This window comes from Rhinolophus sinicus, chromosome 14, assembly GCF_057876585.1.
Source record: "Rhinolophus sinicus isolate RSI-liver-muscle chromosome 14, RSI-T2T, whole genome shotgun sequence".
In the NCBI taxonomy this organism is placed as follows: domain Eukaryota; kingdom Metazoa; phylum Chordata; class Mammalia; order Chiroptera; family Rhinolophidae; genus Rhinolophus; species Rhinolophus sinicus.
Window position 1 is genome coordinate 182,326,952 of NC_142514.1, and position 14,267 is coordinate 182,341,218.

Sequence of the window (14,267 nt, forward strand, 5' to 3'; positions counted from 1 at the left end):
CTAAGGTAGAAATTATAGTCACCATTTACAAATTTATAAAGGTTGCTGTGAGTGCATCACCAAGGTCTTTTTTCTACTCCTAGCCTGTAAAGCTTGGCAGATTTACTGACCCTCCTTTCTGTAGTAGGTGGCCCCCCAGCCCCGCTCTGGAATAATAGTTTTTCACATTTCTAATCCTAAAATTAATAAAGAATGGACTCTAACTCTCTCGAGTAGGGGTCTATTGTTTTTGCACAGCCTGTGAGCTAAGAATGGTTTTCACATTTTTAAACAGTTGGAAAAAATCAAAAGAATAAGATTTCATGACATGAAAATCATATGAAATTCACATGTCAGAGTCCAAGAATAAAGTTTTAGTGGAACACAGCCTGCTCATTCATAAGTACTAGAGCTGCTTTTTTTGCTGTTAGCAGAGTTGAGTACCTGAGACAGAGGCCTGCAAAGCCTCAAATATTTATTTTCTGGCCTTTTGCAGAAAAAGTTTGCCAACTCCTGCTCTACAGGGTTGGTCACACAAGCCCTGTTACATCAAGCCCTGTTACATTAAGGGATACCCACAGGTATTTGTAATTCTATTTTAGCCTTGCTAGGGAGATTGATTCAACCACAATCTAAAGGCAAAAGGCAGCTTGAAGCAAGGGTAACCGTCCTGGCCAAGGGGCCGGGATCTGGATGCCAGTCCCAGCTCTGTGTGGCCTCAGATAAGTCACTGATCCTCTGTGAACCTGTGAGCCTGTTTTATCCCCTGTAACCTGGGGTTAGGTTAGTAGGTGGGAAGACACATTTACTTGGAAGGGATTGAGGAAGAGCCTCCGGGACAGTTTTTGGGAGTCAATGGGAAGGCCCCATTCATGGAAGCAGGCTAATAGGATGGCCACTCAGAAAATGCTTCTGGAATGAATCAAGAGATCTGCCTGACCTCCATGACAGGCCAGGAACACTGTTGTATTCATCGAACATTGATTAAATTAACAGTAATAAAAATAATAGATATTATGAATTGAGCCTGTGTAATGTCCTGGGCCCCGGGCTTGTCACTTTACTTGCATTACCTCATCTGCTCTTCACCGCTGCTCACAGGGAGACACTATTAATATCCCCATTTTATGGGAGAGGAAAACTGAGGCTGGGAGCCTAAATGCCTGTGGAGTGAGTGAATGAACAAAGAGAAGCATCACTTCTCTTCCCAAAGACAGTGAGAATACAAGGGCATATTCTAGAGACTAGGAAATGTCCTTTGGTCCAGTCTAGGAGGGGGCGACCATTCCTCTGCAGTGGGAATAGGGTACACCATGTGCAAAAGTTGGGGACACAGGGTCATTCCCAATATTCAGGACACCAATCTGGGGTGGCTGTTTCCCGGGTCAGCTTCTCTCCAGTGAGGCTGCACTCATGTCTCTCTCACTGTTACTTGACTGGGAGCCACATCTGTCTCTTAGGAGTGGGTGTCTGTCTGAGTTCACTCCTGAGTCTGATCCCCTCTGTGAGGAGGACACAGTGCAGTGTCTGCGCCACAGCAGAGGAGTAGACCCAGAGGGGCACAAAGGCGCTTCCTGCCACCTCCCCCAGACCAAGTACTGTGAGCGCCACAGAAATCCAACTCCAAGACACAGTTATCCCACAACCTGGCCCAGGCCTGAAGTCAGAGCTGAATGAGAGAATAAAAAGCACTCGCATGTAAAGGGGATGATATTCTCTTAGGAGGGAAGGTGGTATTGGGGACCCCATAAGGATGTTTCTGGGATGAAGTCCCAGGCCCCACTTTAGGTTCAGCAGCCCCGACAAATACACGGGCCTGGGTACTGCATTAGGGAACTTATACTGGGCACCTGGATGCCAAAGAACTCAAAGGGTCTGGGGAAAGACACGGCTACGGTTCCTCCCCACAGAAAAAAAAGGGGTGGGGGGTCAGGCCTTGGCGGGCTCCTTGTGGTCCTCTCCAAATTAGGTTAGGTGGGAACTCATCACGCAAAACATGAGTCTAGGCTTGGGGGCTCTGGGGGGGCTCTCCCTTCCCCAGGGATAGCTCTCCCAGAAAAAGCCCCTCTGGGTATTTCCTCAGTGGGATCAGAATGGGTGTGGAAGGGATCACAGAAGGTAGCCAGGGGCTGTGGCTTTTGACCTGGTCCAGGGTTGGAGGGCCTGATTTTGCATTTTGTTTAAATTGTGGTCAAATACGCGTAATATAAATTTTACCATTTCTAAGTGTACAATTCAGTAGCATTAAATATATTCACATTGCTGTTCAACCAATCTCCAGGACTTTTTCATCTTGCAAAATTGACTCACTAACTATACACATTAAACAACAACAACAACAAAATGAGTGAATTTTATAGAAAGTGAATGATATCTCAATAAAGATGAAAAGTAAAAGAATTTTCATCTGTACCTCCCAGGTGACATTGTATCTATTTTGAGACCCAGCTCAAATTCTATTTTTTACAGGAAATCTTAAGTCTGTCCTTCACCCTTGAGTCTCCCAGTCCCCAACCTGAGCACCCGCTTTGCATAAAGCACCACCCCCTCCACTGTCAGTCTGGACATGAGACTTTTGGAATCCAGGGCACTGGGGGCCTGGAGCCGGTACCCTCCTGACTTAGGCTGGGAGATGGGGGCTTGGCCCCTGGTCCCAGGTTTTGATGATAGGCTGTAGACCTTGGGCAAAACCGTCTCCTCTTGGGGCCTTGGGATCCTCACCCAGCTGTAGAAGGCTCGGTGGGGCTGCCTTCCCCCAGTTTTTTCAGTAGAGGTGTGGGAGAGACTACCTCCTGCGCCTAGGAAGTGGGCAAGGAGGAAATTACGGGTTTCCATCGACAGACGAGGACACCAAGGGCCAGATGAACTAGGCTTGGTGGAGATTTCTGAGTGCGAGGGTGGCTGACCCGCTCTCCGGTGGTATGGTCCTGGATCCCAGCCTGGCTAACCTGGGGACTTGGCTTTCTGTTGCTTTAGCAGGTGGGCACCTTTGGGCACTCAGGCTCTCTCTGCAATAGGGGAGAGGGCTGACTGGTTCCACTGGAGCACTGAGTGATCACCAGGGCCCAAAGCAGGCAGGGTGGGGAAGACTCTGAAAAGGGCCCCAGTTCCCAACCCCCTCCCTGACCTCATTTTCTGGTCTCATTGCCCACTCCGGCTGCTCACATGGACCAGTTGTTCATCCAGGGAAAACTTCCAGGTGGAGATTTCACAGTATAGTGTAGGGGGATATAATTCAAGGGTATAAAGGGTGTTGGGGTCCTGGGTCCTAGGAAGGGGCTCAGGCAATTACAGGCTCGGAACTTCTGGTAGAAATGCCCAATTCCTGGAATCCCACCTGTGCCTTGGATACTCTGCCCAGGATTTTGAACAAGAGACCCCATCTTAGGGCCCAGAGCAGCTGGGTGGTCCTTCCAGGAAGGCCAGCTTGCCTGGAGTGGGGGAGGGTGGCAGTGCCAGGGAGTACCTCTTGCTCTGATTCTTTGCCACTCCAAGGCTGGCCCTTTAAACCCCAACCCATGATGTCACCTTCGACAGCAAAGGATGGGAGGGGGACTGCAGGCCTGAGGATGGACTACATTTCCCAGCAGCCTCTGGCGCACCACACCCCTCCCAGCAGGCACGGGTTCGCTGCAGACCATTAACCAGCCGAGTGCCGGTTTCCAAAGGTATTCTAAGGTGTCGGGCCATTCTGGGGTGAGGTTGAGGTTCCCATGGGAGGGGAATGGCTGGGGCACAGATGGAGTAGGGCAAGTCTTTGGGACTAGCATAGGATTGAGCCTCTTTCTGCGAGTGTCCTGGCATCACCCCCAGCTTCCTGGTGCAAACTCCCTACTCCTCTTTCCCTATGCAGTCTCCCTTCCAGAACCTAGGAGGAGCCCAGCACCGTTTGGACCCCATCCCGCTCTGTTTCAGCCTTGTCCCCGGGTGTCCGCAGGGGTTACCGCTTTGGTCTGGCAGCCAGCCCCCTTTAAGCCGTGCGGGGACTACATCTCCCAGCAGCCCCCGGGAACTTCCTGACGCAGCCCCCTACCCTACCCCCGCCGCCAGCCTGCGGGGAGGTGCGGGCCTAGAGGGGGGAGGTGACTTGATGTCATCCTGAGCAGCTGGGCGGCGGGTGCCGGTGCGCACAGAGCCGGGGCTCCCGCGGCGCCGCGCTGCGCCTGGTCAGGTCCCACGACTTGAGGAGAGGTCCGCGCGCTGCCCAGGTCAGCCCAGAGCCCGCCGAGCGCACGCGCCCCGATCCGGGGCTGAGCTGGGGGTATGCTCCGGCACCCCCGGAGCCCGAGAGAGAACCCAAGAGCGACGCCGCCCAGCGCCAGCGCCCGGAGCGGATCTGCCGTGAAGAAGCCTTGAACAGCCGCCCCCCTCCCCACCAGCAGTCCCTGAGATCCGGGGACCAAAGTCTGGGCTCTTAAGAAGTGAGTGTCCCCCCACCGGGAGGCAGATGAGATTTGGGGGGCGAGGAAGGAGGAGTTGAGGTAGGGGAGGGTGCCTGGTTCTAGGAGGAGGATGGCATGGGATTGGGATAGGGTCCCCATTCTTGGGGAAGTTCCTGGTGGCCTGGATTAGTGAGACAGAAACGGGCCCCATTCTGTTAGGAGCCAGGGATGAGGTACGGGGTCCCCATTCTAGGTAGGGGCTGGCTTGGGGGATAGGCCCCGTTCTGAGAGGAGTTATTTTGGAGCTGGGGCTTTTCAGTCTGGGAGAAGAGAGGGACATGTCTCCTATGGGAGGGGGCTGCATCTCTATTTACGGTCCAGGAAAGGAAGGGTAGTGGGGGAAAGACGACTTGGGCACTCAGCAGCAGCCCACATGCTGTCTTTCCTGGAAGAACTGACAGGTGCGCTCTCTCTCTTTCTTGCCGATCTCTGCCGTGACTTCATTTTCAAAAGAGCCAGGGTGGGAACCCTAAGGACTCTTCGTGACCCCCAGGAAGAACCTGAGTTCTGAGCCATCCTCCTTTCTACATTGCCTGCCCCCCAGGACTGGGCAGTTGCCGAAGGCCCTGGGGGGGGGCCCAGGACGTTGGTTGTGCCCCCCCCCCCTCCAGGATGGGCCCAAGTTAATCATCTCAGCCTCACTCAGCATCCTCCCGGCCCAGAGGGAAGCCCGGTCTCTGAAGCCTTGACAGCTGCCTGGCCATCATGGAGACGAAGCTGCCCCCTGCAAGCACTCCCACCAGCCCCTCATCCCCGGGGCTGTCGCCTGTGCCCCCACCCGACAAGGTGGATGGCTTCTCCCGCCGTTCCCTCCGCAGGGCCCGGCCCCGGCGCTCCCATAGTTCCTCTCAGTTCCGCTATCAGAGCAACCAGCAGGAGCTCACGCCACTGCCCCTGCTCAAAGGTGAGCCCAGTTGCTGGCTGCCAGGGTACCCGAGTCCCAGAGGTGGCATACAGGCTGCAGGGGGTAGTGAGAAGGAGCAGTTATGATCAGATGGAGTTTGCACAGCTCCTTCCAACCGAGGGACTCCACCATCAGAGCTGACCCCCACCCTCCAGCCCTCCAGCCCTCTCTGCTGACGCATGGCCTGACTGGCCTGTCATCCTTGGAGGTGGGGCATCTGGAGGTGGCGCCACCCTGGGGGGCAGACCAGGGCCAAGGGTGGGGCCCACAGCCTGGGTTCCAGGAGGCCACTAAGCAGCCCAGCTGCTTCCAGGGTCCTAGAGCAGGTGCTTAGCATGACTCCCTGCAGTCACCACCATGTAGTCCCCCCTATGTCTTGGCCACAGGGCCTGACTGGCTGAGCCAGAGGGCACCCTAGAGATCCTCAGCTCCGACCCTCGTCCCCACTCTGGCTCTTAGAACAGAGTGCCACCTAGGAGAGGGAAGCAGTGCTGTTTTGGCCACCTGTGGAAAGCCTAGGCATCCACGATCTCTTACCTTGCTTTAAAATCAGGCCATCATGCCCTCTGAGTCTGGGTTAAGAGGAAGAGATGCAGCTCCTTTACCCTGCAGGAGTGGAGGATGGGATAGGAGTCATTTGCTCTGCAAGGAGTGGGGATGACACCAGAGCGTGGGTTCTGGGGGCAGGGGGAGGTTGCCCTAGGAATTAGGAGGGTCTGCCCCTCCCCAGAGCTGTGGCATCTGGGGCCCAGTCTCAAGCCCCTCCCTCCTTCCCAGATGTGCCGGCTTCTGAGCTGCATGAACTGCTGAGCCGGAAGCTGGCCCAGTGTGGGGTGATGTTTGACTTCTTGGACTGTGTGGCTGACCTGAAAGGGAAGGAGGTGAAGCGGGCAGCGCTCAACGAGCTGGTGGAGTGTGTGGGGAGCACCCGGGGGGTCCTCATTGAGCCGGTCTACCCAGACATCATCCGCATGGTGAGCACCTGGTACCCAACCTCTGGGGGGGGGCTTGGAGGGTTTAGAGGGCATGGGGACCCTACTGACCTGCCCAGGGGCTCCTGTGCAGAGAATAAGCCCCACACTCTTCTGTTTGGCCTCAAGTCCTACTCTTCTTTCCCCACTCTGCCCTCCAGCCTCACTGCTGCCTGGCATCTGGCCAGCGTAGGTCACGCAGTGCCTCCTGGGCCTGTCCCACCCTGCACTTTGGCTTATACTCTCCCGAGACCTGGTGTGCACTCCCCCCACCTTGGCCCCCGCCCCAAGTCCCTTATCGCCTTGATCGGGCTTAGGTGCTGCCTCTTCCATGAAGCCTCTCTCAATGCCTAAACTAGAAGTCTCCCTTTTGCTGCCTAGAATGTCTGTAGACCTTACTGCTTTCCATCTTGTCTTCCCCACTGGACTGCACCCGATAGAGGGCAGGGATGTGCCTCCCCACCCTTGGGTCCCCAGCCCCTGGCCCAGGGTTTCCATGAGCTATGCGTTCAGGTAATGATAGCCAAGGAGTGAATTGCTTGCTGGGGCAGCTGTGAGGCCCAGGAGAACTTTGGATGAGGGGCCCCCTGGCTTCTGTCTTTGAGAGTTCTTCCTTAAAGAACCCTGACTCTGTCCCTCAGATTTCAGTGAATATCTTCCGGACCCTGCCACCCAGTGAGAACCCTGAATTTGACCCTGAAGAGGATGAGCCCAATCTTGAGCCTTCATGGCCACACCTGCAGGTATGAGGGATAGGGCAGGCAGGGATCGAGTTTCAGAAGAGACCCGAGGAGAGGGGAGGGGGTCTCCTTAAGTCCTGGATTGATGGATGAGGGCCATAGGGCAGAGGGAGTGGGGGAGGCTGTTCCTGAACTCACCTTTTTGTCTCTCCCTTCCCCCAGCTGGTATATGAGTTTTTCCTGCGTTTCTTGGAGAGCCCAGACTTCCAGCCCTCCGTGGCCAAGAGATATGTGGACCAAAAGTTTGTCCTGATGGTGAAGTTGGGATCCCAAGCTGGGTGGTGCCATGGGGCAGGGATAGACTCACTGAGGGGTGTGGGGATAGGATGGAAGCATCCTGGCCTTGACCTCTCGCCTGACCCCTGACCCTTGGTCCCATAGCTCCTGGAGCTGTTTGATAGTGAGGACCCCCGGGAGCGTGAGTACCTCAAGACCATCCTGCATCGGGTCTATGGCAAGTTCCTGGGGCTCCGGGCCTACATCCGCAAACAGTGCAGCCACATCTTCCTCCGGTAGGTGCTTGCTGCCTGTCCAGCTGAAACCTGGGGAGGGACGGGGAGAGCTGTGGGGAGAAGACTGAGGCACAGGCTCCCAGCTGGGGGGTCCCTGGGAACTCTGGTTTACCAAGTTCTTTCTTGGCACCATATTACACAATATTGATTATTCAAAGCCTGTGAAGTCAGCAGAGAAAAGGTATTTATTTCCATTTTACAGATGAAGAAATAGAGGCCAAGAGAGATGCAGTGGTTTGCAGGGACGGGGTCAGTCTGGGAGCGTAGGATTTACATCTTTTGACCCCTGTTGTGCTGAGCCATAGGACCCGAAGCTTCTTTCTGCAAATGTGTCTTGAGCACTGGTGCCTGCTGGGCATTGGGCCCACATGGCCTCCTGTCAGACGGACGCTGGAGTTAGACAGCCTGTGTCTGAGCTTGGTTCAAATAGTTGGGTACTCTTGGGAAAATTATTTAAGCTCTCTCCTAGTTTCCTCATCTCTAACGTGCGAATGATAGCTATACCGGGGACAGTGATCAAGATGAAACCAGGCAATGCTTCCAAAGCACTCGGTACAGCACCTGGACTGAGGCCAGGGCTCTTATTGTTATTAGCTACAACATAGGTGAGATGAGCAACTCCAGGAGCTCGGAGTCTATGAGATTCCCCGCTTAGTAACGTTGGGACACGTTCCACTGAACCGCTGAGCCTCGATTTCTTTACCTGTGTAATGGATCTAATAAGCCCTGCCTCCTGGGGTAATTTTGAGAAGTACATAGTGCGGAGTAGATGCTATCTGTCGTGTGTTTGGTTGACTGGCATGAAGATTGAAGGACACAGGCTAGGTGCCTGCTGACCGGATGGAGGCCAGGGAGTGAGGGTTAGGGTCTTGGGGAGACGTGAGTTGGAATGCTTCACAGAAGAGAGGCTGGAGCTGGGAGCCAGAGTGGCACCGGTGGCTGGGCTGAGAAGGGCAATTCAGAGGTGCTTGTGGATGCCAGTGGGGCCTGCTGTAGGGTGCTGGGAAGGGACGTGGCCTCTGGGTTGGGGGAAAGTTGGATTAGTGTGCAGGGCTGAGGTGGGCAGGCAGGAGGGCTGAGGGGGGCTGGGCCTGCTCCGACTGCTCACCCCCTTCCGCATGCTTCTCTTCCTCTCACAGGTTCATCTATGAACTCGAGCACTTCAATGGCGTGGCTGAGCTGCTAGAGATCTTAGGAAGGTGACTATCCCTGGGCCTCAGCTGGAGCGTCAGCATTCTGGGAGGAAGCGCTGAGGCCCAGTCACCCGAGCCCTCCTCTTCTCTTCTGCCCCCTTCTCAGCATCATCAATGGCTTTGCGCTGCCCCTGAAGACTGAGCACAAGCACTTCCTGGTTCGGGTCCTGATTCCTCTGCATTCTGTCAAGTCACTGTCTGTCTTTCATGCCCAGGTAAGGCCCAGGCCTGGCCCTGCCACAGCAGAGAGCTGACAGAGTCGGGGCAGCCATCTGGGTCGGCCTGACACTCTGGCTCCAGCCATACTCAGTCACCAACTCATGGGATCTCCTCTCAGCTTCCCTTTCTTTACGAATTCTGTCCCATCGACCTTAGAGAATTCCCATGACCCCGTAAGGCTGGTCTCAGGCATTGACTCTGCAGCCTTCCCAGCCCCTTCCTTCTCGACTTGCCCTAGGATTCAACTTTCCTCCTTCTACAGTTGCGTAGATTGTGATTCAGATTTCAGTTATAGAGCCCTCTGTAAAATGTGTAAGAACTAGTTTGCTGACTGTTTCCCCTGTGAAATCATCATTGTGTCCCCTGCACTGGAGTGGGGTGCCTGGTACATCCTAGGTAGTCAGTACATGCCTAGTGAATGAGAAAGTACACGCGGTAGGTGAGCAAACGTCTGGGGCCCTGTCCTGGCCCCCTCCTGACCCGTCCTCGCTCCCCCCCTCCGCAGCTGGCGTACTGTGTGGTGCAGTTCCTGGAAAAGGACGCCACCTTGACAGAGCACGTGAGTACCTCTGTGGGGAAAGGCGGGTCTGTAGCCCCACAGGCCTGACCCCTTTGTGCCTCATCTCCCACAGGTGATCCGGGGGCTGCTCAAATACTGGCCAAAAACCTGCACCCAGAAGGAGGTACGAAGGGCTTTGATGACCCCGGAGGGAGGTTGGGGACGCTTCGCTCCAGGAGGGTGGTCAGGTGTGTGTCAGGGGAGATGGAACTGCTGCCTCCTTTGTCCCTATTCCTCCCCAGGTGATGTTTCTGGGGGAGATGGAAGAGATTCTTGATGTCATTGAGCCCTCCCAGTTCGTGAAGATCCAGGAGCCTCTCTTTAAGCAGGTGGCTCGCTGTGTGTCCAGCCCCCATTTCCAGGTATGGGGTGGGTTTGGGTGAGGGTGGGAGCCAGGCCAGTTACCTAACACAGCTCCCTCTGCCCTCAGTTTCTCCTCTGAACCCTCCTGGGTCTGATAATTGACAGACACTAGACTTAGGGTCAGGAGACCTAGGGTCAAGCCCTGCCTCCCACTGGCTGAGGGGCCTTGGGCAACTCACTCCACCACTCTGAGTCTGACTAAGCTTTTTCATCTGTGACGTGGGCCAATAGTGATCTCTTCACAGGGTAGTGATGGGGGTGGTGGCAGAGCGTAAACACATTTGGTAAACTGATGGGTTGTTATCACTTCTCTCCTTTTCTTATGACCTTCAGTTTCATTAGCCCCACTTCAGGGCCCAGCCAGGCCTCCCCCCTCACCTGGCTGGCTGTCACTGGTGTTCTCCTGCATGTGGGTGGAGACTTCCTCCCATTCTTACGAGCCACACCTGGTGGCAGTCAATTCTTCCTCACAGTGACTCTGGTGCTTCAGTTTATTAAATGCCTCATTTGATTCTTACAACAGCCCTGAGGAGGTAGCTATTATTAGCCCCATTTTACAGATGAGAAAATGGAGGCTGAGAGGTTAAATGCCTCACCCTCGGTCATGTGGCCAGTGTGTGGTGCAGCTAGGATTCAACCCTGAATGTTGGACTCCAAACCCAGTGCTTCCCTCCTCGCCACATTGCTTCCTCCAGTGGCTCAGATGAGCCCTGGGGATGGGGTGTGTGGAGGGCAGGGTGCCCTGGATTTTGGGGTGGGGGGGGATACCAGCTCTTGCACACACAGGGAGGCCGCTGCTAGGTGCTCACTGTGCCATCTCACTGCCCCAGGTTGCAGAGCGGGCTCTGTATTTCTGGAACAATGAGTATATCCTGAGCCTCATTGAGGACAACTGCCACACTGTGCTGCCTGCTGTGTTTGGGACCCTCTACCAAGTCTCCAAGGAGCACTGGAATCAGTGAGTGCCCAGGCCTTGACCTAACCCGCAGGAGCTGGCTCCAGGGCAGCCAGTCCAGACTTGGGGTTACTCCTAGCGAACGAGTCAGGGAAGACGTCTGAAAAGGGTTTGGGGGTGGTGAAAGGGGCAGGAAGAGGGTGTTCAGGGCTGCATGCTGTTTGGGGAACAGGGATAGACAGCGCTGGAGAGGGAGGTGGGCCTAACTGAAGTTGCTGTCATCTCCTCACCCCTTCCCTCCACCTGTCAAGAACCATCGTATCTCTGATCTACAATGTGCTCAAGACCTTCATGGAGATGAACGGAAAACTGTTTGATGAGCTCACAGCCTCCTATAAGCTGGAAAAGCAGCAGTGAGTGTTGGGGGGCTGTGCATGGAGGGAGAAGGGAGGGGAGAAAAGCAGGAAGGAGCCAGCTCCTTGTGGTTGGAGGGAACCTGAGGACAACCCCACATCCCATCTGGTCAGCTAGTTCAAGCCTCTGCCTATGTTCCTGGCAAGTGCGGGCCCATTCATGCCCAACTGCCCCCTGCATCCAGTTACTCTCCCAAGGGCTTCCTCCAGGTGTTAGAGCCCCTTTGCAGACAGGGTGGTGGCGAGGGAGGCTGGATGGTAGGCAGGGCCCCAGGTAGGGGAGCTGCCTCACCCTCTCTTTCCAGGGAGCAGCAGAAGGCCCGGGAGCGTCAGGAGCTGTGGCAAGGCCTGGAGGAGCTACGGCTACGCCGGTTACAGGGGACCCAGGGGGCCAAAGAGCCCCCCCTCCAGCGCCTTACACCCCAGGTGGCTGCCAGTGGGGGTCAGAGCTAGAGATCCCCCAGAAGGGGAGGAGCTACACCCAGAGCTATTAGTCCCTCCTTCCCCTCTCCTGCCCAGGGGCCCAGAGAGACACATACCTAGCCCTGGCCTTGCAGAGTGGGCTCGGAGGGCGCCCTGCCTGGCCCAGCATGGGCAGCTTTCACTGTGGGGAGAGGAGGAGAGGAGACGGTGGGCCTGGCAACAGAACTCTCAGGCCCTTATGGCAGGACTTGACCAGGGCAAGCTGGACTGGGAAGCTGCCATCCGGGAGCTGCCCCTGCCCCGCAAGGCCGGGCTCCAGACTCCAGGCAGGTCCCAACCGCTGCTCCCGGCCTAGGGCAAGGGGACTGAGCTCCTAGCCTGCCCCACCTCGTGCCAGCGCGAGGTCCTTCTTCTCCCTGCCATGGGGTCCGTGGTCTATTTATTCTCCCCTGCTCACCCCCAACACACAAGCTGGCCTGGGCCTGGGGCAATTCCTTCCTTCCCTCCCTCACCCTGTACTTCCTTGTCCCCTTTTTATTTATTGGGCAGGGGGGTGGGGTGAGGGCACAGGCAGAAGAGATTCCCTATGTCCTGGGGCCGGGGGGGTGTCACAGTTACCATGGTCTCCCCGTTCCCCTGGCTGGGGGTAGACGTAATAAAGACAGAAACTCAAAGACTGCTTGCTTTATTAAGGGGTAGGGACAAAGAGGGAAGTGAAATGATGAAAACTGGGTTAGGAGGCCAGGCAGAGGCAGAAACTCCCCTCTTCTCAACCCCCTGACCAAGGGCAGGGAGGGGAAAGGATGGGCTAGTAGCGGGACAGGCGACACATGTCACACTGGCAGGCCCTGGCTGTGAAGATCTCCAGCTCCTCCCTCCGGTCCCCCGCACACTGCAACTGCACCTTCACCTGTGGGGGTGGCGGTCCATGTTCCAGTCCCCTTCCTCCGGCCATCTTAGATCCTGTCTCCCCCAACCCCCACTGAGCCACCACGGGGTTGGGCCCCCTCACCTTCTTCAGGCTGGTGATGGTGCAGCACTGAGACACGGAGGTGACATTGTGTCGATAGCCACTGGCCACCAGCACGGAGTACCGTGAAGGGAAGGCGCTGGACTCGCAGTGGCCCACACAAGCCTGTGCCACATGGGAGCCCTGGCAGGTGCCTTGGCGGTCACTTCTCACTGTCACGTTGAAGGCTAGAAGGAGACAGGCGAGTGGTGGTTGGTGCCTCTGCGAAGGCTCCCTCAGTTCCCTCAGTCTCGGTGCATTGAGGGGGCTGCTGCCCTTGGGCCAGTCCGTCAGCTCTCTGCTCCCACCCGGCTCTCTGCTCCAGGGTTACTCACGGTGCAAGTGGCAGCCTGGGATGGCTGCCTGCTGACCCCAGCCTTCAGTGACCGCCAGGGCCAACAGGCCAAGGAGCAGGGCTTGGGAGGACGCCATGGGCACCTGAAACAGTGGGTACACAGATGTCTCTAGATGGGTGTGCAGGTGGGACGGGGAGTTCTTTAAGCACCGCATGCTTCCAGAAAAAGCCAGGGCTGGGTTGGCCCAACTGACTGGGGTGAGGCAAGCCTGTGAGGGGCTGTCTTTTCCCTGTACCTGCCTTTGGGGTTGTGTGTGTCTGCCTGGGAATGCCTCTCCGGGTGGGTGTGAGTGGAGTCTGCGTGGGACTTGTGTCAGCCCACTGCAGCGATCTTCCCCTGGCATTTCTCCTACCATCTGGAGCAAACATCTGCCTCCCTCCATCTGCCCCATCTTGGCCGACAGGACCCCATCTGCAGTCCCCAGCCCTCCCAAGGCTCCTCCTGCCTCAGGGGGCTTACCACTTCCAAGGCCCAGGAGCTGAGTGGCTTGCTGAGCGCTGGTCTCCAGATGGTGCTGGCTCTCCGGATTTTTTATATGCCAGCATTTTGGAGCCACGCCTTCATGGAGCTCGGTTTTCAGGCCTGCCGCCCTGCCTGCCGGAGGCCTCAGCGACCTCACCTGGGAGATGCAGCTCTTCTCTGAGGTGTGGTCCTTGGAGAGCAGATTCTGCTGCTTTCTGCTTCCCTTCTGTCCAAGAGCTGCCCAAGGTCCAGGGCTGGGGGAAGTGAGGTGGGGAGAAAAGCCAAGGAGCTGGTGGAATGGGCAGCTTGTGTGCAGTTGGAGAGAGAGGATTCAAGACTGGGCTGAGGTGTGGCCACCTGGGTTCTCCTCTTTGCTGTGTGGCCTTGGGCAAGACACTCTCCTGTTCAGGGCCTCACCACCCCAACCTAAAAACGACTAAACTCAGCCCTGCCTGTCTCCTTTATCCACTGCAGAGCAAAGGGTCGGGGAGGAGATTCTTAGGGACAAGGGAAGTGACACCAGTGGCAGTCTCCTGAGATGTGCTTGATGGCAGAGCCCGGAGGGAACGGTGTGCTGGGGGGTGTTGCGGGTTTCTAAGTCCATTTCACAGCTTTGCTTTCACTGTCAAGTGGATGACTTCTCGTCCTGGGGTCGGCTACAGGGTGGGGCTCCCCCTAGTCCCTGGAACAACATGGACCTGACTCCTAGAAAAGTCTGAAGCTGTTACCCCAGCAGATCCCATTGTTTAGTCCAGCTCTGGCTCTGGTTTCACAGGTGAGGCAACTAAGGCTCAGAGAAGAAATGTTACTAAAGGTCACACGGTTGA

At 56.2% G+C, this 14,267-nt stretch overlaps 2 protein-coding genes across 3 annotated transcripts; one reads left to right on the forward strand and one right to left on the reverse strand.

The window, feature by feature from the left end:
• Window positions 1–3,638: 3,638 nt before the first annotated feature.
• On the forward strand, window positions 3,639–12,287 carry PPP2R5B (protein phosphatase 2 regulatory subunit B'beta). Of its 2 annotated transcripts, XM_019737873.3 has the most exons (14): window positions 3,639–4,400; window positions 4,875–5,325; window positions 6,103–6,299; window positions 6,938–7,039; window positions 7,199–7,291; window positions 7,418–7,548; window positions 8,688–8,747; window positions 8,848–8,956; window positions 9,466–9,519; window positions 9,593–9,643; window positions 9,762–9,881; window positions 10,713–10,840; window positions 11,089–11,190; window positions 11,496–12,287. In XM_019737873.3, the coding sequence occupies exons 2-14, from the start codon at window positions 5,127–5,129 to the stop codon at window positions 11,641–11,643; spliced, it is 1,494 nt and encodes a 497-aa protein (XP_019593432.1). In that variant the 5' UTR covers window positions 3,639–4,400; window positions 4,875–5,126; the 3' UTR covers window positions 11,644–12,287. The 2 variants fall into 2 exon arrangements, with proteins under 2 accessions (XP_019593432.1, XP_019593433.1); XM_019737874.3 differs by lacking the exon at window positions 4,875–5,325 and having other exon boundaries at window positions 3,658–4,400.
• GPHA2 (glycoprotein hormone subunit alpha 2) lies at window positions 12,283–13,469 on the reverse strand. Its single transcript, XM_019737880.3, has 4 exons — window positions 13,438–13,469; window positions 12,958–13,060; window positions 12,626–12,810; window positions 12,283–12,523 (listed from the first exon to the last, which is right to left on the reverse strand). The coding sequence occupies exons 2-4, from the start codon at window positions 13,052–13,054 to the stop codon at window positions 12,422–12,424; spliced, it is 384 nt and encodes a 127-aa protein (XP_019593439.3). The 5' UTR covers window positions 13,055–13,060; window positions 13,438–13,469; the 3' UTR covers window positions 12,283–12,421.
• Window positions 13,470–14,267: the final 798 nt, after the last annotated feature.